Genomic DNA, 23,628 nt, shown 5'->3' on the forward strand with positions numbered 1-23,628 from the left:
TGGTGAGAGAGGACATGCAGGTGGTTGGTGTGACAGTGCAAGATGCAGAGGACAGGAAGAAATGGAAACAGATGATCCGCTGTGGCGACCCCTAATGGGAGCAGCCGAAAGAAGAAAAAGAAGACATGACTATACCAGATTTTAACCCATAGAGGGCACCATGTATCATCCTTTGGAATAAAATTCGAGATTCGAATAACTCTGCTTGCACATATTATCCAATAGTAGAGACGAAAATCTGGCAGCCTTAGACCTCCTTTTAGCTTTGGATAGCATAATTTCTGATAGTTTATCCTAACCACTTTTGGGAACCAAATAAACTTAGCCATTTCTTTATTAATCTTTTGAAATAAATAATTAGGAATGACCAGATTTAAGGCATTGAACTGATACAATAATTTAGGTAGGACATTCATCCTTATAATTGCTGTTTTAGATAAAAAGAGACAGATTAAGTTGTTGCCATCTATGAAAATCCTGTAGAATGCCCATCCATACATTCATAAGGTTATTCTGATACATGGATTGAGAGATATGATTAAATTGTATTCATAGGTACCTGAAAGAGTGATTAACTCTGAATGGGGACTCTGTAAATAGATATTCTTTATGGCCTAAAGGGTTAATAGGGAAATGAGTGATTTCTTTAGATTGACTAGATAGTTCGAGACTTTTGAAAATCTATTGTATCAGATAATCTCTTAATGTCTGAAATGGGGCGTTCAAAATAAATATTTAAGTCATCTGCATATGCAGATAAACCTACCCTGACATTTGAAGTTTTTGGGATGGAATGAAATGTGGTTTGAGATATTGAAAGTAATAGGGGTTCAAGATATAAGTTAAAAAGGTGGGGTGATGTGGGGACATCCTTGTCTAGCTCCATTCAGTATTCTGATAGGTTTAGATAAAGTCTTAATAATGTAGAGATAGGTATAAGTTTTACTGTATAGATTTTCAATAAGATTGATGAAGCTCTTGGGAATGCTGATGTGGGACATGGTTGTAAATAAAAACTTCCAGCTCATTCTGTCAAAGGCTTTACAGGCATCGAGTATTAATCCATACTTCGGGATCTTATCATCCTTATTGAGATGTAGCATAGCGTCTAACATTAAATTATTATCCCATGTCTGTCTAACATAAATCCTGTTTGTTCCGGAGAGGTTATGAATGGCATAACTTTCTTCAGTCTTTCAGCTAAGATTGATGATAACATTTTAATATCCCCATTAATTAGGGATATGGGCCTGTAGTTATGAGGGTTAGATCTATCCAGGGAATTTTTGGGAATGAAAATTGTTTTGGAATTATTTAGATGATAATCAGATATTCTGTATACTTTAATATGATTGCATACTTTCAATAGTATTGGTGATAAAATCTGGTTAAAGGTCTTATAGAATTCTGAAGTATATCCATGCAGACCAGGAGCCTTGCCCCTTTTCAATCTCCCTATGGCATCAACTATTTCTTTTTGTTCAAGAGGGGCATCTAGTAACTCTATATGATTCTTAATTTACGGAATGTAATCTTATCAAGGAGGTCTGTAATTTCTTCGTAAGAAGATTGTTGATTATTCATGACATATAATTCTGAATAAATCAGATGAAAAAGATCAAGTATTTGGGTATCTGATTTAAGTACCATATCTTGGTGATGAAGTAACAAAATTCTGGCTGTTTCTTGTCTATTTGCAATAATACTAGCTAAGACTTTAGATGGGAATTGTGCCCATTTTGAATATCTGGCTATGCATCTTAGTTCATACATAGAATAGTTTTGTTGATGTAGTTCGTGTAATTGTCTTTGGGTATTATTTATTAGATTTTCAATATCGGGATTTGATTTATCTTGAGACTTCTTTTCTAAATCTAACAAATCTGCAACTAACTTATTTTCTTTTTCTATTGCTATTCTTTTAAAATAAGTAGCTTTTTGAATAAGGACCTCCCTGAGCTGTGTTTTACAGGCAGCCCACTGAATATCATACGGGATATTTATGCCTTCCATACTGTCATCTAGTTGCGTTAAAATGTCAGATATCTCCCGAATTATATCAGATTTAGATAATAGATTATTATTTAAGGACCAGTTACAGTTCCTGACCCTTTTTGTTGAGTTGCTAGGAAAATTTGGCTTTAGGGTAATTCTAGAATGATCCAAGAAGTGCCTCAGTTCCACATGATATTTAATGTCCCATTCCACCAGTGACTCTGAAATAAGGAAAAAATCTATTCTAGACCATGTATTATGACATTTGGAACAATATGTGTATAAACCTCTCCTCTCCAGTCCTTCACCAAATGATACAGGGTCTATTAAGCATAAATCAGTCATTAGTTCACCAAAGGCAATTGACGCCTGCAAATTTTGAGAGAACTGGTTGCTAGTACGGTCTATCCCACGATCAATAACCGCATTCTAATCCCCGCCTACTATAAGCTCATGGTCAGGAAATTTACGTAAGATATTGTGAATTACTAAAATAAAGTCTTGTTGTTTGTTTCTGGCAGGGACCATAAACATTAAAAAAGAGAGTTTGTTTTCTATTGGATGGATTAATAGTTATAAAACAACACCATCTGCCCTTTTCATCTGAGCGCTGATCTAAAATTGATAATTGAAAAGACTTTTTAATAATAATGATAGCTACACCTTTTGATTTTGAATTATCGCCAGCTGCAACTATTCCTTTAATCCATTTTTTGGTTAAAACTCCTTTCCAGTCTTCTCTAAACATGTGTGTTCCCTGTAAGAAGCATACATGCGCTTCAGATTTAAAAAATAAATGCATCAGCAAATTTTTCTTACTTTTATCTTGTAACCCCCTCACATTCCAGGAATCTATGATCCACATTCCCAGGGTTTAATTTGTGAAACAAGTGTTACCATTAATGAGATGTGGTATTTATGAATTACAAGGCTCCAAAAAATTCGAATGAACGCAATGGATGTAGAGGCATAAAGGAGAGGTACATGAAAGAGCATGTTCGCAGCAGCACCAACACACACTTTCAATAGCAATCCTGTGCCTACCACCTGCCCCACCTGTTTGAACAAGTATGGGAAATTACGGTTACAAACATAGACATTATGAAGTGCTTTCCAATTTGAAAGGTTGTGTAACCTAAGCAAAGCATTGTAAACAATACTTCTAACAGTTTAAAAACTCTAATATATATATACAATAACAATATGATTCCGAGTCATCATTCTTTACCCTTCTAACAATAATCCATTCTCTTCCTACATGAAAGTACAGTAAAGTACAAAATAGCCACCACACTGTTAGCTGAGTAAATATTTCCATTAAGCCCTATTTAGTAACAGCATTATAATTGCAGTGATCCTTAATAAAATACATTATTAGGGAAGAAAATATTTAAGTTGAGTAACATAGAGGTATTACTTTATATGAAGAACCTAATGTATATATACCCAAAGGTACATCATCTAAAAAATAAATGTGACTAGGACTGGTGTAACAGACTTAATAAAGGAATATCTTGTCATATCAGCATATAACATGTTATAACAACATTTCTTAGTATTAACGGAAGGCTGGGCAAGATTCGTAGTCCCATCGCCGCATTAGCCAACCTCAACTATTGAAACAAAAGTGGCTACTCAGAAGTTATAAAACTTAACTTCACTATTCATTAGTTACCAAAATAAGCTTTATTAAGCTAAAGCATCATTTGAAGATAGGAACCATTCATAGTTGTCTATACTTGCACTACTTGTGCATAACCTGATATTCTAAATTACAGAAATTGTTTGAGAAACGCTTAATTTTTGGCAGCTGTAATTGTATGAAATAGGCGGCACATTAACTCCAGAGCTGAGTTCCAGCAGTTAAGCTACTGTCCTTTAAAAGTCTATCTCCAGCTGATAAGCAATTATTGAGTAGCAGTTTAAACAGTTTAAAACAGAGCTATCATCAGATGTGTAGTTGCCGGATATCTGTAAATGCCGTCGTTTTAGATCCTCACCATGCGATAACCCTCATTCATTATTAAGAAACTTTTTTTTTTTTTTAATATACAAGCTCTTTACCTTTAGTGCTAGATTGTTTGTTCTAAATGAGTTGTGTGGCTCTTGTGCTGAAGATAAGCAACTCGGCCGTTTGTGTGTTCATATTGTCGAAGGAAGGCATTAGAACCTAGGTAAAGAATTGTAACTTAAAGTCACGCCTACCTTCCAACAGGAGCTGAAAGATATGTTCCTTAGAGGGACACTTCCTGTCTGGCAAACTCTTCCAGATACAGTAATCAGATGCATTATATTTTTAAGTTTTAAATGATAGCTCTTATTGATTTTGGTTGTTATTTCTACCATTCTGCTCAGAGCAGAAAGTTAGTGCTTTCAGGAACAAAACCCTTCATCAGACAAATTACTAGTAACTCTAAAACACAGTTATAGGTTCATAGGTTGGTACTAGGCTATCAGCCCTAGGGCCTATACAAGCCTAGCCATAACAATTCCCTGGCTATTTCTTCCCACATTATTTACTTTCCTGGACCCCTGTCTAGCAGGGTGACTGACATGATCCCTGGGGTGAATTTCCTTTCTCCCATCCAATCGTTAAGGTTCCTCTTGAAGAGGTCCAAAGAGGCACTCTGCTTGACATGTATGGGCAATCTATTCCAGAGTCTGGGGAGTCTCTGGTTCAGGAACCTATCCCTCCAGCATGTTTTGTTTATTGTGATGACAAGGTTTAGATCCCTGGAGTGTGTAGCTCTGAGGGATTGGGATTTCTTTAAGTGTAGCAAATATATTTGAATATATGCACTCTTCCAATCAAAAAAATAAACCAATTTAACATTTAAAATACATTTAAAATACATCAATTAATTAAAAATGAGGTCTATGTCTACTTAAAATGTGCTTCAATGGTACCATACCATTCAAGCCAGGGGGTCTATTAGCTCCTAACTCAGTAATCCATCTTATCTCAAAACATTCAGTAAGACTCTTGAAATCCCCCCCTCTTGAATTAATCCTAACCTCCTGCAAAACCCGAAAAGTAAACCAATGTCCTTCATTACCTTTTATATGTTGAAATAATGCATTTTGTTCCCCTTTTAACCTGATATCAGAAAGATGTTTAAATATTCTGGCCTTAACCTTGCAATTAGTCTTCCCCACTTAAAATGAACTGCAACATTGACAGTTGGCCAAATATATTAAATTCTCTGTGTTGCAATTAGCCACGTGGTTCAGACTGTAGGCCTTATGCATTATAGGATGAATAAAAAACAGATTTTTTGGTTATATACTAGCATGCCTTACAATTCAAACAAGGGTAGGTTCCTTCCCTATCACTATGACTTATGGAACTATCAAACTGCCTAAAGGGATCTCTGTCACAAAGCAATTGTTTTAAATTAGGTTTCTTTCTATATGTAAACCTAGGTTCATCACCTACTAAGCTTTTTAAGCTAAATTTACTGAGGGATTGCAAGTAACTGAAGAGATTCTGATGGTTACGATGGATGTGAAAAACCTCTTTACTGTAATACCTAATGACTTTGGGTTGCGAGCAGTAAAGAGGTTTTTAAGTGTCAGTAATTGCTTCAGTAAAGAGGTGATTTTGCAAATTATGTGTTTGTTAGAACTGACCCTTGTGAACAACATTTTTATGTTTGGCTCAACTTATTTTTGGCAGAAACAGCGGGTAGCCATGGGTACCCCCTGTGCCAATTCTTATGCTAATATTGTATTAGCCCAGTGGGAGGATGATGTCCTCATTAGGTGTCAGCATTTATGGAAGCGGTCGATCATTTTTTATAGTCATTTTGTTGACAACATTTTTTTATTGTGGAAAGGTTCTGTTGATTCCTTACATGAGTTTTAAGGGTATTTAGAATCTACTACAGATTTCCTAAGGTTAACTTTAAATTTTTCTAAGACCAGTACAAACTTTTTGGATGTATGTCTGGGGCTCATATTTGATGGCTTCAAGACAAAAGTGTTTCAAAAAGAGTGCTGGAAAAATGTCACATTAACTAAGGGTAGTATGCACCCTGGTTATACTACCAATAATATTATTAAGGGGCAGGCCCTAAGACTCTCCAGACTGTATACGGAAGATAGAGAGCTCTCAGATGAATTATTTAATTTTTCTGAAAGACTTAAAGTGAGAGAATATAAGGGCCATGAGATAGAAAAAGGCATACTGGAAGTGACCCAACAAAGAAAGGAAATGGGGACACCATAGTTTTCGAAACAGGGTGTGAGCAATAAAAGGAGTATGATTAAGACAGAGAATAAGGGGAGGTCTTTCAATGGTAATAAGAGTAAGGTGAATTTATGTTTAACTTATGGTAGTCATTATAAACAGGTGAATGAAGTTATTAGGAAAAACTGGGGTATTCTAAAAACAGATGATAGCTTAATAAGCATAGTAGGTGATGAACCTAGGTTTATATATAGAAATAAACCTAATTTGAAACAATTGCTTTGTGATAGAAATCCCTTTAGGTAGTTTGACAGTTCCATAATTCATAGTGATAGGAAAGGAACATATCCTTGTTTGACTTGTAAGGCATGCAAGTATATAACCAAAAATCAGGTTTTTATTCATCCTATAACACATAAGGCCTATAGTCTGAACCACGTGGCTAATTGTAACACAGAGAATTTAATATATTTGGCCAACTGTCATTTTACATGGGGAAGACTAATTGAAAGTTTAAAGCCAGAATATTTAAACATCTTTCTGATATCAGGTTAAAAGGGGAACAAAATGCATTATTTCACCATATAAAAGGTAATGAAGGACATTGGTTTACTTTTCGGGTTTTGCAGGAGGTTAGGACTAATTCAAGATGGGGGGATTTCAAGAGCCTTACTGAATGTTTTGAGATAAGATGGATTATTGAGTTAGGAGCTGATAGACCCCCTAGCTTGAATGGTATGGTATGGTACCATTGAAGCCCATTTTAAGTAGACGTAGACCTCATTTTTAATTAATTGACATATTTTAAATGTATTTTAAATGTTAAATTGGTTTTCTTTTTTGATTGGAAGAGTGCATATATTCAAATATATTTAAATGTGTTTTAGAGTTACTAGTAATTTGTCTGATGAAGGGTTTTGTTCCCGAAAGCGCTAACTTTCTGCTCTGTGTGGAATAAAAATTTTGGATTACGAATCTAAGCCTGGTGGTCTACGCTGTTGGTTTTAATTTTATTTTTATTGTTTTTGCTGCAGTGGACCCTTAACTCCTGGTGGGTCGCTTTGTTGGATTTTTGATTTCTACCATTCTGGCATACTCAGCTAGCGATAACTAGTGAGAAGGAAACAAAGCACCTTTTGCCCGCATGGGAAATTATACATCTGGGGCTTTACCAAAACATTTCAAGAAGGCAGCTTTAGCTTCTTTAGGTGAGTCTGTGGTGTATTTAACATCTTTATGTGTGAAGTTTAAAGTATTCGGGTAGTGATTTGGAACTTGATATTTCTTTTAATAAAATCAGCACAATAAGGGAAGAGCTTCTGGTGCTTTTCTTTAATGGCTAACAGGAGATCCTGTGACAAGGTTATTTTATAACTGTTCCAAGAGATCTGTCTTTGTTTTTTTAGCGGCAGATAATATTCTTTGCACGTCTTGAAAATTCAGCAGCTTGATGTAAACTTGTCTTGGGGTATTTGTGTTTTGTTTGGTATGCAGGGCTCAATGAGCTCTTTCAATTATGATTCTGCTAGTATGTGTATCAGGTTTTAAAATGAAATCAAATAGTTGTAGGATGGTCTCGATCAGCTGGTTGCTGTTGTATAATTCTGGTAGACATCTTATTACAATATTGTTTCTCCGACTCTTTGCTTCCAGATCAATGATTTTCTGTTGGATATCAGTTAAAGTAGAGTTTTTGTGCTCAACTCTTCCTTTAGTAAAGCAATCTGCAGTTCATTATTTTTGGCAGTCTCTTCAATGTTGTCCATGCGTTCCATAGCCTGATTCAATTTATTACCGAAGCTAGATAACTGCGCGGAAAAACCTTGCACAGCCATCTGGAGTGGTAGCAATGCTTCATTGAAATCTTTCATATGAATGTTTGCCTCCAACTTCTGTTTGGCATTGGATTTAGAGGGTCTAGCTGTTTATTTATTTTCTGTCGTTTAGAGAGAGTTTCCTTTTCAGGGTAAACTATTGCAGACAGTTTGGTTTTGCTGGTTTGTGTCTCCATATTATTGGATTCTCTTGACATACCTTAACGGCAGTAGCAATCTGTTACAAATTTGACTTGTGATGTGCCTATTCAGGCCTGAAGTATACACATGGTGGATGGCTCTCTGGTGATATTAAAGCTTAGAGCAACAAATATTCTCTCAGTATGGATCCAAAATATCTCAAGGGATGCAGATGCAGTTTGAAAAGCTGTAAGGTGGTTAAAATTTTCCTTATTAGATGCAGATGAGTGGCTAAATGACCAATTTAGGCTATTTAGATAGGAGCCTCATGGAGAGGGTGTTTATAGGACATTCACTATCTTGGAATCCATAATTTTTCCATACATAAGTACATTCACGGGGATATGGTTCTCCTCAACAGTGAAGTTTTCTCTCATGTGTCTTGTACCCTGAAGCAGCAATATGTTTTCTGTAAAAATAACAGACTTGGAATTATTATTGTAACCCTGCCTTGAATGATTTATTGAATTACTGAATATTATGCAAACTATATTGCACATTAATGTTACACTGAGTACCATATTGCAATATTTAAAATATGGATATCATACTGGTACGATACAATATAATATAATGGCAACACATAGGGCCAGATTCACGAAGCCTCCGTGTAAGAGTTATAACTCTTACATGGAGGCTGCAGTTAAATGGTGTGATGTCAGCATGTAATGCATATGCATGAGGTGCATGAGGCATGCTGAATCACACTAGTAACTCTTACACGGTCCGTGTAAGAGAGTAGGGGGCGTGTCTGTAGGCTAAGCCCTGCAAGCGGACACACCCCCGGAAGACTAGAATGGCTGAAAGTAAACAGCCACGAGAGAGGCCATGGAAATGTGAATAAACACACTACACAACACATGCCCCGACAGACCATCAGTGTATAAAGTGAAGAGATGTTATAAAATTAAATTAAAACCTGTTTTTTTTTTTAAACCCCGTAAATGTTTGCTACTGTGTGCGCTCGTGTGCGCGGGTGTGCTACTAGCGCAATTGCAGTTAGCAGTCAGTGGAAAAGGATATAAAAACTAAATATGCAAAGTAAGCCAAGAAGTAATAGCTTAGCGGTAGAGTTGCTGGCCTAAGAGTAGGCAGGCAGGGTTTGAGCCCCACAACAACCTTTTTTTTTTTTTTGTAAATAAGCACTAAAAAGCCCCCTGACAGTATTGTACAAATGTAAAAGTATTCCCTTTTGTAAAATGGAATGAAATGGAGCATATATTTTGAAGTAACACAATAATAAAAATAGTCAGAAATGTACTCATAGCTAAGCTACTGTGAGACAGACTGCCCGTAGCTGAGTAGTGTTTAAAAAGCTGCAAACTGCGTGCTCGTTGCTAAGCACCGGTTTAACAGGCTGAAACTGTTTGCAACTAGCTGTGCTTAGCTGAACATGTGTGTCACTAGCCAATTAAGGTTTATCCCAGCGCACACCGTTTGCGCGCCGCTCCCACAAGCTGTCAGTGCGCATGCGTTAGCTCCGCGCAAACGAGCGCAGACCTGCTTTTAAGTGCTTAAAAGTGCTTTTGGCATGTTTGATTGACAGGTCTCAACTCATTTCTGTCAGGAAAATCAAAAATCAGTTGCTAGATTCGAACCCAGGATACCATGCACTAGAGTCAAGGTACTAAACCACTAAACCATGACAGCAATACCTAGAAGTGCAGAAATAGCATATATATGGGATAAAATCCAGAATGGAGCATGATAAAGCATTTTCAGTGAAATAGATACAATTCCAAAACGGCCAATCAGAGAAATGTGCAGGAAAAGCGGCATATATAAGCCCCATAGGCGGGAATACACAGCAGAAACGATTGTAGAACAGACCTGCAGTCAGAATGAGTGGAGTAGGTGAGGGACGTTGCTTTCGAGCACAGCGTTGGGGCATTGAGGAGTCCAGATACATGGTCTGGCTCCTTGTCCATCATCACGAGGCCCAACTCATGCAAGGCCAGGTCTCATGGGGAGTGTATAGGGCAGAGGCATGGGACCAGTTGGCTCGTGATCTGACCAGTGCTACTGGCATTCCACGCACTGGTGAGCAGGTCCGTCACCACCATGCAGACCTGAAGCGACGCAAGCAAGACCAGTTGACCGAATGGATCCAGGAGGCCCGGGATATGCCCAATGCCCCACTACTGAGTAAGTTACATTTTGCTTATGTATGTAAGGATTTCAACTGGCTGATACCATGGAGATGTGTAGTCCAATATTACTTCTTTCGTATTACAGCTGCAGGTGTCCGCTCTGCGAACCGCGAGATGTATGCCCATAGGCTGGTGCGGCTGCGCCACCATGCAGGTTAGTAACCCCACCCATTACTTGTAAATAAATATTATACTGTAGCATGTATCAGAACACTGCAGTGTATTGATTAAAAGTAATATAATGTGCAAGCAAGAATTGAAAGTCTGCAGGTATGGCTGCAACAAGTTCATCAGTATGCAAGTGTAACTGGAAATATAATTGATAGAATTAAACAGTGCTGTAATACAGATGTCCCACCATTAATTAAATATAGTGTAACCTGCAGTAGTCTCAAGAGTACAGCTTCAGAATCTGAGGTAGTCATATGTGAGATATATCCCCTGTTGAAATGCTGAATCATGACAGAAGTGAGGCTGTTGGAAAGTGTTTGAATCACCACCAGTCTAACATGTGAACAAAGCCTAGAAGTACCAACCTGAACTGTGAAGTTGCAGGATGTATGAGAGTGACAGAAAGGGTCATGTATGAATAAATAAAGTAGTAATAACCCCTGAATATACTAGCCCCAGTGTGTTTCTACAGAACTAAATGCATGTGGGAAGTACATCTTAATATCCCAAACTGATTTCAGTGTGTCAGAATCTGGAATGTCTAGGCCAAAGTCTGTATATGGTGATCACAGTAAACAATTTGCAGATAGAATGAATGATTATCTGACAGACTAAACAGCCATAGTTGTCCCCTGTCCTGTCATCAAAGTGTAGCAGGATGATGTATCTGAACAGATTCAAAATAAGTAGGATAGTGATGTATTTGTAACAGGTGTAGCATGACAGTCAAATAAAAATTATTTTGAAACATCAGCCTCAACTTAATTGTGTACCTATTACAAATGTAAATCAATGTGTAACATATGAATGTGTCATCACTTTCTATCGCCACCCAACCCTATAATTCCATATAACAACACCCACTAAATAATGGTATGTGAACATTTCATTAATCATGGACATTTGTCCGTTTCAAAAATATATGCATGTCTGTTTGTGCATGTGCCCTGTTCATACCTGCAAATTTGATGGCCTGTTGCCATTAATCAACCCTGCATGTTGTTTGACTGTGTATTTCTGTTCAAATAATGCATGTGATATTGATATGCCCCTTGTTCAATGGTGTTAACATCTGGGTGTTTGTTTGATGGGAATACCAATGCATGCTGTTACAACTAATCTGAATGGAATAAAATGCCACTAACCCAAACTAACATAACTACTCACAAACCTAGAACGAATGGGAAGGCAGGTCCCAGCGGACCCACCTCTCCCACCTCAGCTGGCGACTGCACCTGGCACTAGTGCCCAGGCCGGACCCCCCTCCGGTGGCCCTGTGCCACCTTCGGGTGGAAGCGCTGCAGGGGATGGGGCCTGTCCCCCCTCTGCAAGTGTGGCCGGAGGGGTTCGTCCACTCACCTTCCAAGGTGTCCGGTCTGTGGTGCGAAGGGAGATCCAAGACTCTGTTCTTGGGCCCCTACGCCAGCTCAAGGCTCATATGGCACAGCTAACGGCCCCGGCCATTGCCCCGCCCACACAGCCCCCAGCACAGCCCCGTCCTGGGCTGTGAAGGAACAGTGGCAACTGCCTATGGGTGGGGATATCAGTTCCACTGTTGCCATCTGTGGGCTCATGCATCTCGGATATCCCAACCTCCGTCCCTGTCAATTGTGTAACCCCCCCACGTGTGTCATACACCGCCCCTGTATGCGTCTCGTCTGTCTTGTCTGTTAACCTACCCAACCTACCTCCCCAGCTATACCGACTTCCTTCACCTGACATACCACTCTTACCTGAAAAAAAAAAAAAAGGGCACTCTGTACCCACAAAAAAATTACGCCCCATACATAGCTGTCCATGTCGCAGAAAACAGTTAATTACAATTGGCTCTACAACAAATATTAATGTTGTCCTGACACCTCTCTCAGGGGTGAAAGTTTTCCAATGTCTCACCAAAATACATGGAAATGCACAGCTGTTGCTGCCAAAGACATGGGCATCTATGGGCCTTACCTACATCCCTCCTGCAAATCCCACGCTTGTTTCCCTACTGTCTTACCCTCTTTGTGACCCCTTTTTCACCACTTTCCTCTCATCCCTTTTTCTTTTCTTTCAAAGAAATTAGCGTGGGTGTGCACTTGTGTTAGCGGAGCTCCCCGCCAGTGTGCATGCGTGAGCTCCGCGCAAACAAGCGCAGACCTGGTTTTAAGTGCTTAAAAGTGCCTTTATGGCACTTTGATTGACAGGTCCTGTACTCAGTTTGAAAGCTTGCAAATAAAAATAAATTCCCACTGTCAGTCTCGAACCTAGGACCTTAGTCTGTATGGCCTACCACTAAGCCATGCCTGCCTTACAAGAACACAGTGCTAAAATAAATATAACATGTAATAGTAGGAATCAGTATAAAAGCAATATAGGAGATGTACTATCTGAAGCATGTCAGGCAGAGTTTTAATGGCCAAATTACTGGATTCCCATACTAGTTCAGTGTTAACAGAAACAGCCCTGCTACTTGTTAGCTTGTACATAATAAAGTAAGGTAATGTACATATCTGAAGGTACGTATATCTACACATACATATATATAAATATATATAAATACATATGAAATATAGTTGTAGGTGTCAGTATTCATACACACTCACTACAGGAAACAGTGAACATGAATGCAGCAACCTGAATCTGCAACACAGCCTGACCCCTGTGTGACCTACTTACCCTTCTAACTGCTTAAAGGTGGCCTCAGCACTTTGATTGACAGGCCCTGTACTCAGTTTGAAAGTTTGCAAAGAAAAATAAATTCCCACTGCCAGTCTCTTCATAACATTAGTCTGTATGACCTACCACTAAGCCATGACTACCTTAGAAGAACACACTGCTAGAATAAATATAACATGTAATAGTAGGGATCAATATAAAGGCAATATAGGAGGTGTACTATCCAAAGCATGTCAGGTAGAGTTTCAATGGCCAAATTACTGGATTCCCATACTAGTTCAGTGTTAACAGAAACAGCCCTGCTACTTGTTAGCTTGTACATAATAAAGTAAGGTAATGTACATATATGAAGGTATGTATATCTACACATACATATATATAAATATATATTAATACATATGAAATATAGTTGTAGGTGTCAGTATCCATACACACTCACTACAGGAAACAGTGAAGATAAATGCAGCAACCAGAATCTGCAACACAGCCTGGCTCCTGTGAGACCTACTAACCTCTTTAACTGCTTAAAGGTGCCTCCAGCACTTTGATTGATAGGCCCTATACTCAAGTCAAAAGCAGAATATAAGCATACTAGTAGGCCCTACCACAAGACCATTGTAACACTAGTCTGTATGACCTACCACTAAGCCATGACTCTCATACAGGAATATAGTGCTAAATAAGTGGAACATGTAATAGTAGGAATGAAGATAAAGGCAATATAGTATGTCTACTACCCAAAGCATGTCAGGCAGACTTTTATAGTCCCAATTACTGTATTCCCATACTAGTGTAGTGTTAACAGAAACAGCCCTGCTAATTGTTAGCTTGTACCCAATAATGTCAGCTAATGTACATATATGAAAGTATGTATATGTACACAGATATATATATATTTATATAGCAATACATATGACATATAGTTGTAGGTGTCAGTATGCATACACACACTCACTACAGGGAACAGGCAAGAGAAATGCAGCAACCTGAATCTACAACACAGCATGAAGCATGGGAGATGTACTAACCTTCACACTCACAGAACACTGTCAACAGCATACCAGCATGATCCACACCCTACAATCTGAAAGGGCAACGCCTATCTCACATACCCTTTTATAGCAGTGTCCTGAAATCACAGTGAGACATGCAATCATTACACACCTGGCTGCATGCAATTAGCAAATGCTGCCTTACAACTGGTGCAGAGGCCATCACATGGACCTATGCAGATACCTACAAAAGCATTGAGTACCCACACTACACTCATGCAATACATTCATTGCACAAAACCTACAGAGAAAGAGAGAGAGAGACAGAGAGAGAAATCAAACAAATATAAGGACAGCCAGCAGCAAAAGCAGCAGCAAGCTGCAGCAAACAGCAAGCAGCAAGCAGCAAGCAGCAAGGAGCAAGCAGCAGCAAGCACCACTGGCACAGCAACAGCTGCCACAAACACAGGTAATGCAAAGTAGCAGGTTAATCCTGTGTATACTGTGACACCTCCAAATGTATCATAGTTCACTATCTATAGGTATGTCCATGAGATAGGTTGTGTGTACATAGTCCTGAAATATAAACATATGTAATATTGCTGTACATGTTGCCCATACTTAACACTTCCATAGCTTAGAACACAAGGCCAGTTGTGCATATGATGCAGTAGTTCCCAGGGTCAGTAGAGGTTCCTCCTCATTGGCGTGGGACCACTGTGTATGTATGGCACTGTTCAGGTACATATCCTGTAGTATAACCAGGGATTAAGATCAGTCTGTCATGTGGTGCTATGTCCTCCAGGGGTGAATGTAGCACACATCCAGGGATACCATTTCGTAACAGTGATGCTATGTGTTCTGCAATGATGAAGGTGGCTCTCACCTGGACATGTGAGAGGATAGGGAGGTGACAGTCATCTGGGATAACTAATACCACATGTGTAGGAGAATGGGGGGGGGAACCTGCACCTAAACCATCTGCAACAATGTTGCCAATATCTGTGCATTTGGTGAATGTGAAGCATCTTAACACTGCTGACCACAGATGTCTTGCTGTCATGTGAATCTGCCCTGTGCTGCAGTAGCCTCCTACTATTGTTATACAATATGCCTGTATCTGTAGTCCACTGGACAGGATTAATAAGTGGTGTGCAGTTGTTCTGGGTTAGATATGTGTGTGCACAGTACATGCAGTATGTGGGATGTCTGTGGTAAGCATATGCAAAGGTGCTGGTGGTGTGTGTTGTGGCTTCCACCGGCCCAATGGGCTGCATGGATAGCATCACTGTCATAACTACTGAATAACTGTGTAATTACATGCATACATAGCAAGGTAGTGTACTGTGCTTGTGGTGTTGTTCGGATATGTAAATCCAGGCTGAGTAATGTGTGTCCACATCACAGGGTTGGATGGCAACACACATCCAGTATGTAGGGATGAACACCCAGAATGTGTCAGACGTGTCGCCTGTGCAGACGTATCCGGCCATTACCTGTGCATCCCCCACAACACACACACATGCAACATAAGGCAGAAGTACTATAGCAGTACACACATGTTCATAGGTTCATACTAGGCTATTTGCCCTAGGGCATTGGTAAGCCTAGTAGAATGTGTTTGTCTTTCGCCACCCAATTACAAGTTATGCTGCTATGCCCTTGTCCGACATTAGTATACTGTGCCTCTGTCTAACAGTGACATAGAAGTGATACCTGGGGTACAACTATGATCTCCATCCACTCATCCAGATTCCTATGGAAGAGAGTCAATGAGGGACTCTGCCTAACCTGTAGTGTGAGCTCATTACAGAGTGAAGGGAGCTCGGTTAGGAATATGCCCCTCCAGCATGTCCATGTATGTCAGTGCTGAGGTCCAGCTCTCCTGAGCATGTGGCTGTATGGGACTCTGATTGCCTGAGGTGCAGCATGTTCATTACTGCTGGGTAGGGCATGGCTGTATATGGCACACACAGATTGCCTCTGAACAGGCAGTATGCCACTGAGTCCAGCTGGATTTACTTTACCTGGGCAGCATATGACATCTGTGTGAGCCATTGCATCCCCTTGATGAGGTACTGTTGTCCTGTACCAGTTGCTGTAGGTGTCTGGTTAGGTACATCCCAAAAGGTGCATTGTACGCAATTATAGGCCTGATGATGGATGAGTAAAGAGGCACAATGACCTCCATCGCCATACATGTGAATCTCTCATGATTAGCTGGGCTATATAACATGTCTTTCAATCCACGTTGGCCATGTGGTTGACAAATGACAGACCGCTACCATGTTTCTTCCCAGGTCCCCAACCACGCCTTCTGTACTCAATGGCCTAACACCTATGTTGTACTGTGCCACCAATGTGGAGGCGTGGGAATCTGCATTGAATACTGATACTCCCCCTCCCTTGTTCAAGTGTTGGGGCCGAAAAGAATGGTAACAGCTCTAACCTGGTAGTACTGGTGTGCTCCTGTGAAACCTGAAACAGGTTCATGTTACTGCACAGATATCGATGTCCAGAATGTTAAGTAGGGTTTTGAGTGCGTGCATCCTTAGGTCTAGACTTCCAGTGTTGAGTAGCATCACTCTTACTTCCTCATCCTTTGTGATACAAATGGATGTGGGTTTGCCTTATGAGCCTTGCCTAATACAGGCACTATGGGTGTAGCAAGAGGCTCCGCCAAATTCCAATAGGACAGGGGTGACAGGTGCAAGCTGTCCCTAGCAAAGCATACCACCCCAAGATGGCAGGCATTGGCACACCTGTGAATGACACCAGTATGTCAGTCAATTGTTGGAAGGGATCATCGGGCCTTGATATTGTGGCATGGTTCTAGGTGAGGGTAGGATGCTACTCAAGGTCAGGGTCAAACTGTCTTGGGCTACGTGCTCAGAGAGCTATGTACTGTCTCATGTCATGTAGTCCAGGGAGGAATGTGTCAGGCCATTCACACCAGCATGGACATTGACTGAGTCATACCTGTACTTGCCTTGGGGTTACCTGAGTGTTTGTGTTATGTGGCAGGTCATAGTGCCCGACAGGCTGCACACCGTGACCCTCACCTCGTTAAGCCTGGTGAACGTGATGTTAGTGTGCCTGATGATAGAGGCACCTAGTACAGGTGTATGAGGTGTGTTGTTTACTGTTAATGGCTGTGAGTGTTCAGCACATTGGCTTTGTGTGATATGTGTTGCACATGTTCGTTTCCATGGTAGTGGTTGCCTGGATGTCTGCTTAGGAGGTCTCTGCTGCATAGGCATAGCTGTGGTCCGAGCCTACAAGTATGTTCATGTGTGATCATGTGTTAGGTCCGCTGTTGTGGTAGGTCTATGTGAGACTGGAAGTGTAGTGTGTGGTCTCCTTGGCCAGCTGACTGGTTATGGCGGTATTGAGTAGACAGAGCCTAGCCTCCAGTTTGGTATATGGTTGCATCACTCACATGAGTTTGAATTTGTTGTTAGGAGGAGGGGGTTGTCTGTGTACATGCATCTGTTCTAACATTGTCTCTGGAGTACCACACTCACCAGCTGGACTGGGGAGGAACTGACAACTGACCTCTGGACATGCTAGAATACTATTGTGAATTCTGTAATAATTAATGATTGAAAACAAGGTCCAGTGGGGAGTGAGGGTGTACTGACATTACCTACAACTGCTGACTGATATAAAAGCGTCAGTGAGCAAGTGCCAGGTAACCTAAGTGCAATGTGTCACAATTAAGTAAATGCAACAATGAGAAGCAGTCACTTGCTGTCATGTGTAACATGGAAATACGTACAGTAAGCAATGCAGATATCAGTAGTGAGTCACAGATGTGTTGAGAAGCTGTGTACTATGTGGAAGTAGCATACCAGTGAAATAACAAGCTAACAAATAACAAGCATATAAACAAAGGTAGATCCAGGAGGCCTGATGTAGTGGTTGCTACAGCAAACAAGGTGTAGCAATGTCAGTAAGATACAGCTCAGATATGCAGGCACTATAAACCTGAAACCAGATGTCCCCAGCTATGAATGGCAGAGTACAGCCTATTGTCACACACGAGTGCAGACCACAAACCTTGTTAATGTTAAATAACTGGCCTGAAGGCCAACTGCCCATACCAGAACTAATACACTTGTACACTGGGCCCTCAATCAGCAGTTCCCAACTTCAATGGATGAAAGATATGTGTCCTGCCACCACAGTGCTTGCCACCAACCTCCCTAATGTAAAACAACTGGTCTGAAGGCCAAGTGCTTAGTACAAATGACATAGAATGATAGCTACACTGTAATCAAGTTTTAACCAAGCAGTAATAAGTAGAAGTTAATACTCCCTGTATAGAATGTGTACCATGTATTGTTGAGATACTATGCTGATAACCTGTTTGTGTACCTTTCCAGCTTGACATGGCTCCAAAAAGGAACCCATCATATTCTGCTGCAGAGGAGCCTGGTGCGTGACTATGCCATCCTGTTCTCACGCACCACCCAGAATCAGCAGGAGAGGTCTGCACTGTGGCAAAACCTCGTTAGCAGGATAAATGATGTTGGCATGCATGATAGGACATATGAGCAGGTGAGACATCACTGCAGTGATTTGATTAGAAATGTCCGCCAGCGTGCTGCAGATATCTGCAGGCAACAGGTTGCCACAGGTGGGGGTGGCTACACATCCCCCTCACCAGACAGGAGGGGCTACTGCTAAGTGTTGTGGATCCAGCCCCAGAACACCAACAGCAACACTCATGCATCATGATGGAGGTTGGATCCACACAGCAGCAAGACACCGAGCGTGCAGGTAAGATGCCATATTCATTTATTGTTATTACTTTACATTTGTTGACCCAGATAGTCTAGCTGGATATATGTCCATTTTTAGTAGAGGCCTGTGGAGAAAAGCTCCACACATAACGTAATAAAGGCAGACAGACAAGTTGTTAATACAGACAGCCAACATGATAGAATTGTACACCAGCCTGTTAACTAAATCAACATACATGTAAGGAACTCAAACAGTTTAGAGTCATACACAATGTACCGTTGGTTTTAAAGCAATCCTACCTAAACCATAACGGTTATGCAATAAGGCAAAAGCCATATACATAATAGTTAGGGCTCAGAAGGGTAGAGAAGTAGAAGGAGTATGAAAGATACAATTATATGGAAGAGGCAGGAGTCAAGAAGGGAAGTGAGGAAAAGAAGGAAGACAGTCAAGAGGAGGTGGGAGGGATGGGAGAAGTAGGTCAGAGCATAGAAGGACATCAAGGTGAAAGAAACAGGGTAGAAGCTAGATCTATGCACAATGAGGGGTTAAAGGTAAAGAGAGGGTAGGGAGAGGGACGTTAGCCTGGACTCCAAGAAGAGCAAAGCCAGTGATTTTGGAAGTACAGTTTGAGTTGTCGTTTGAGGAGAGGTAAGGGTGAGATTAGAGTTAACCCCTGGTACGTACATATGACTGTTCTGTACACTGTTACTTCATGCACGCATAAGGTGTGCATGTGGTATGTATCTGTCATCAAAAAAAGAAATTATATTTTTAAAAAAGGAAAATTTATGTGCCAAAGGCCCTTTATGTTTTTTTTTTTAAAAAAAAGGGGGGAAAAAAAAAAAAAATTTTTTTGTGTAAACTTACTTTTTACTGTAAAAACCAAAAAAAGTGCAAAACCCCAAATTTTTTGGGGGGAACCAACATGTGCCCCCACCCTTTTTACAAAAAGGGGGGGGGGGTGGGGTTTTCCATTTCTGAATTTTTTGGGGGGGGGGGGGGGGCATTGGGGGTTTTAATTTTGAAGGGGGGGGGGGCCCTTTTTCTTCTTTTCAAATTATGAAAAATTGGGGGAACTGTAATTTTTTCCTTTGGGGTTTTTCCATGTTTTCCCTCCCGTAGGGTTTTTTTTTTTTTTTTTTTTTTTTTTTTTTTTTTTTTTTTTTTTGTTTTTTTTTTTTTTTTGGGGGGGGGGGGGGGGGGGGGGGCTGGGGGGGGGGGGGGGGGGGGGGGGGGGCGGGGGCTTTTGGTTTTTTTAAAACCGGGCCAGCCCCGGGGGGGGGAAACCTGAATCTTGTCCCCAGGTACTGATGATGATGAAATGTCTGTAATGGTGCAGGAAGGTGTGTCTGGGTCCACCATTGGTCAGCCAATTGACAGTACACAGCTTTCAACCCCGTCAATACGCACAGTCATCCTGCCGTTACATCCTTTGTCACCATTGTCCCTAGGTGATGGACAGTCTGCAGTGGGCATAGATCAGGGTAATGTGGTACTGTGGTACATGCATCCCCACAAGGCAGCCATGAGCAGGGGCCTCCAATGGTACCACGCAGACAGTTGCCCATGGGTTCTCGTGGGGGCATCCGTGGCCGTACTGCCTCTGGCCGACGTGCCCAAGGAGGTATGTCAACCTCCACTATGTTTCGAACTGTCATGTAGGCACAGGCACATATGGAAAGGTACACCAGACAGGGTCTGAGGGAGCTGAGAGCATGTTGCACAGCCATGACAGACGGCATGCGTGACGTTGCGAATGCTATCCATAACTTCACAGATGTCGTTGACAGACGTTGTGGGGGCATAGAACAGCTGCTCCACAACCAGATGTCCATGGGCCAGGGCGATGGTGTGTGTTTGTGACGTCGATGTGGCCGTATGCCAGCAACAGCACCAGCTGGCAGTGGCTGCGGACGACAACAGGCCCACTCGCGCACCTCAAGTGCCAGCACCAGCTCCAGCAATGATGGGTCTGTGCTGTCATCAAGACGCCCCAGGAGACCACGTGCACGTGGCTCTGGACAGTCCCAACAGGGAACTGTGTCCAGTCAACACACCCCTGCTTCCGATGACAGTACCCAGTCTGGGTTAGTACCGGATACGGCCCGTAGCACCCCTGCCAGGCACAGGTACCGTGTCCGTGCCCACAGACACTGATCTGGATGACCTGACAGGTGCAGTCTGTGTCTGTCCACAAAACCCTGTACATGGCAGCCATTATGTGGGACTGTGTGCGTGCTTACACACATGCAGAAACCTAACACCTAGGGCAAACACATACACACACACTGTACCAACACCGTCCACCTGTACTGCTGCCCCTCACAAACACACATACACACACATGTCAATTGGTGTTACCAGTGGCTGGCTTGGGCATACCTAACCCACACCCTGTGCATATGATGACACTGTGCCACCTCCTGCATACTACAACATCGGTGCAGGTAAAGGTAAACACGTTGCTGATGCACAGGGTGACTACATAGATGTGTATAAGTAGTAACATGTTGGTAACTGTTCACTGTTCCAGTATAATTGTGTGTATATCCCAGCAGTCCTGCTGCAGTAACTGTATGAATGTCCTCAATTGTTATCTGCACCCATACTACTTACCAAAGTGTACCAGCTGCACACCATCACATGCTAACATTGACTATGGCAATGCGCATCTTGTGCTGTTACGTAGATTCAGCTATATGTATCTGTTCTGTCACACATGCATTTATACACACCCTGCTACCCACACACATGCACACGCTCACCTGCCATTCCCATTATTTATCACCCTACATGAGTAGCTGTTGATACATGACAGGTACACATTTCAGAAGTGCACTATGTTGTTTACTACTGGCGTCCCCTTCTCTACCTGTACTCACAGGGTGTAGGCAACCTCATCGGTTGAAAGATGTAATGTGCATCAGGTACTGTAGTACCCTGATTGCCACATCAAACATGTTTCCCATATGGAAATGCACACACAGACACATCCCACATCCACACACTTGCCACATTCAGGCTTCAGAGAACTATCTAGGTATATTCGGGTACATGTGCGTGTTACAGTAGCATGTAACACTATACTGAGTACTGGCAGTTGTCTGTTGTCATGTTGTCTGTATAGAATAAAAGAATTGTTTGATTATCCTACTCCGTTTTGTGGACATTACTTGAAGAAGTGTTACCTTACATGTGTTATTGGTACCACCACCTTCTCTTTCGTAGTTTTGTTTGTATAGGGTGCTATCAACATCACTGCTTGTTAAGGGTAATGACCACCCTGCAGTGCATAGCCCCATGTGGCAAAAGCCACATCCCACCCCATCATTGTGCACACACACTAACCCCACCAACAGTAAAACACATACTTTCCATTTGCAAGATTCAAACCCATACCTAACTGTGTTATGACAGTAGAAACAGACACATTAGCAGAGTGTGCTACTTGCAGTAGTTGGAGCAATCCTTACTAATGCTGTACTTAGAGGGTGCTGACATCATCTGTGTGTAGGAGGAGGGATGTGCACCCTGTAGTGTGTTCTCCCAGTTGGCAAAAGGCAGTTAACCCTCCCAGCATAGTGCACACAAATAAACCCCACTCATACGAACACACATACATTACCTTTGCAGGATTCAAACCCCTACCTAACTACGTTATGACACTGGAGAAAGACGCATTAGCAGAGCGCACTATGCAAATTACTGGAGGACTTTACTATAGGTAATATAGTTATACAGTCCTGACATCATCAGTGTTTCAAAAGGGGGATCTGCATCCTGTACTGTATTGTCACAGTTGCTAATAGGAACATTTCCAACACACACATCGATGTGTTTGAGGTTTGCATATGTGGGGGATACAGTACTCCAGTGTGATTAGTATATGGTTTGATTGCAACAATGAGGGATATACTCCCAGTGGTGAGCAGTCTGTACTCATGGTTGTGATGATCAGGTCTAGTATATCTGCCCCCCTTGTGGGAAGGTTGGTTACCTGTTCCATAGCCAAAGAATGTCTGATCTATGGGAACCCTAGAGCTTGGGTATTGTGGCTTGTGTAATGTTCACAGTCTATGTTTGGGTAGCTGATGTCACCCAGTATGATGGTGTTTGCAGAGTAATCTAAACTGTCCTGTGTCAGCATGAAGGCTGTGTGGGAGTCCTGAGTTTGAGAGGGTGCTGTAAGAGCTCCTCTGTGTCTCTTTCCATGTGGTCCAGGGAGGTACGTCTCAGGTTGTTTGCACCAGCATGGACAATGTCTGCCTCATAGCTATACTTGCTGTGGAGTGACCTGTGTGCCTGTGTTATGTGGCACATGCTATCACCCGACAAGTAGCTAACTGTGACCATCACCTTGCTCTGTCTGGAGGGCGGCACGTCTGTCAACAGCTCATGTCAAGCAAGTTCACACCCCTCATAAATGATGTGGAAACCTTCAAAGGCCCAAGGCCTGTTGAAAATATGGACCAGACTGCAGATACCTGTATAAAGGCATTCTATGGACACATTCAGGAATGCATGGATCATGAAGCCACATATGAAAGCATGACCCAATTCTCCAAAGGCAGATGTCCTGGGTGCCGGACACCAGCCATAAACACACTATACAATAGAAGGATGACGCCACTACATGATACAACAACCTCCCAAAATGTGAAAGCACCACTGATGAGTATTGGAAGACAACTACAGGCACCCATATGATT

General features: G+C 41.6%; 1 protein-coding gene across 1 annotated transcript in view; it reads left to right on the forward strand.

Annotated features, from left to right (window-relative positions):
* Positions 1–2,035: 2,035 nt before the first annotated feature.
* LOC122791413 (fatty acid amide hydrolase-like) overlaps positions 2,036–23,628 on the forward strand; it is a 1,249,544-nt gene continuing 1,227,951 nt past the window's right edge. Inside the window, exon 1 of the mRNA XM_044059161.1 lies at positions 2,036–2,146. Within this exon, the coding sequence (XP_043915096.1) occupies positions 2,036–2,146 (111 nt within the window). The remainder of the gene's footprint in view (positions 2,147–23,628) is intronic.

The sequence above is a fragment of the Protopterus annectens genome, chromosome 17.part0 (genome assembly GCF_019279795.1).
Source record: "Protopterus annectens isolate FY-2018-M chromosome 17.part0, PAN1.0, whole genome shotgun sequence".
In the NCBI taxonomy this organism is placed as follows: domain Eukaryota; kingdom Metazoa; phylum Chordata; order Ceratodontiformes; family Protopteridae; genus Protopterus; species Protopterus annectens.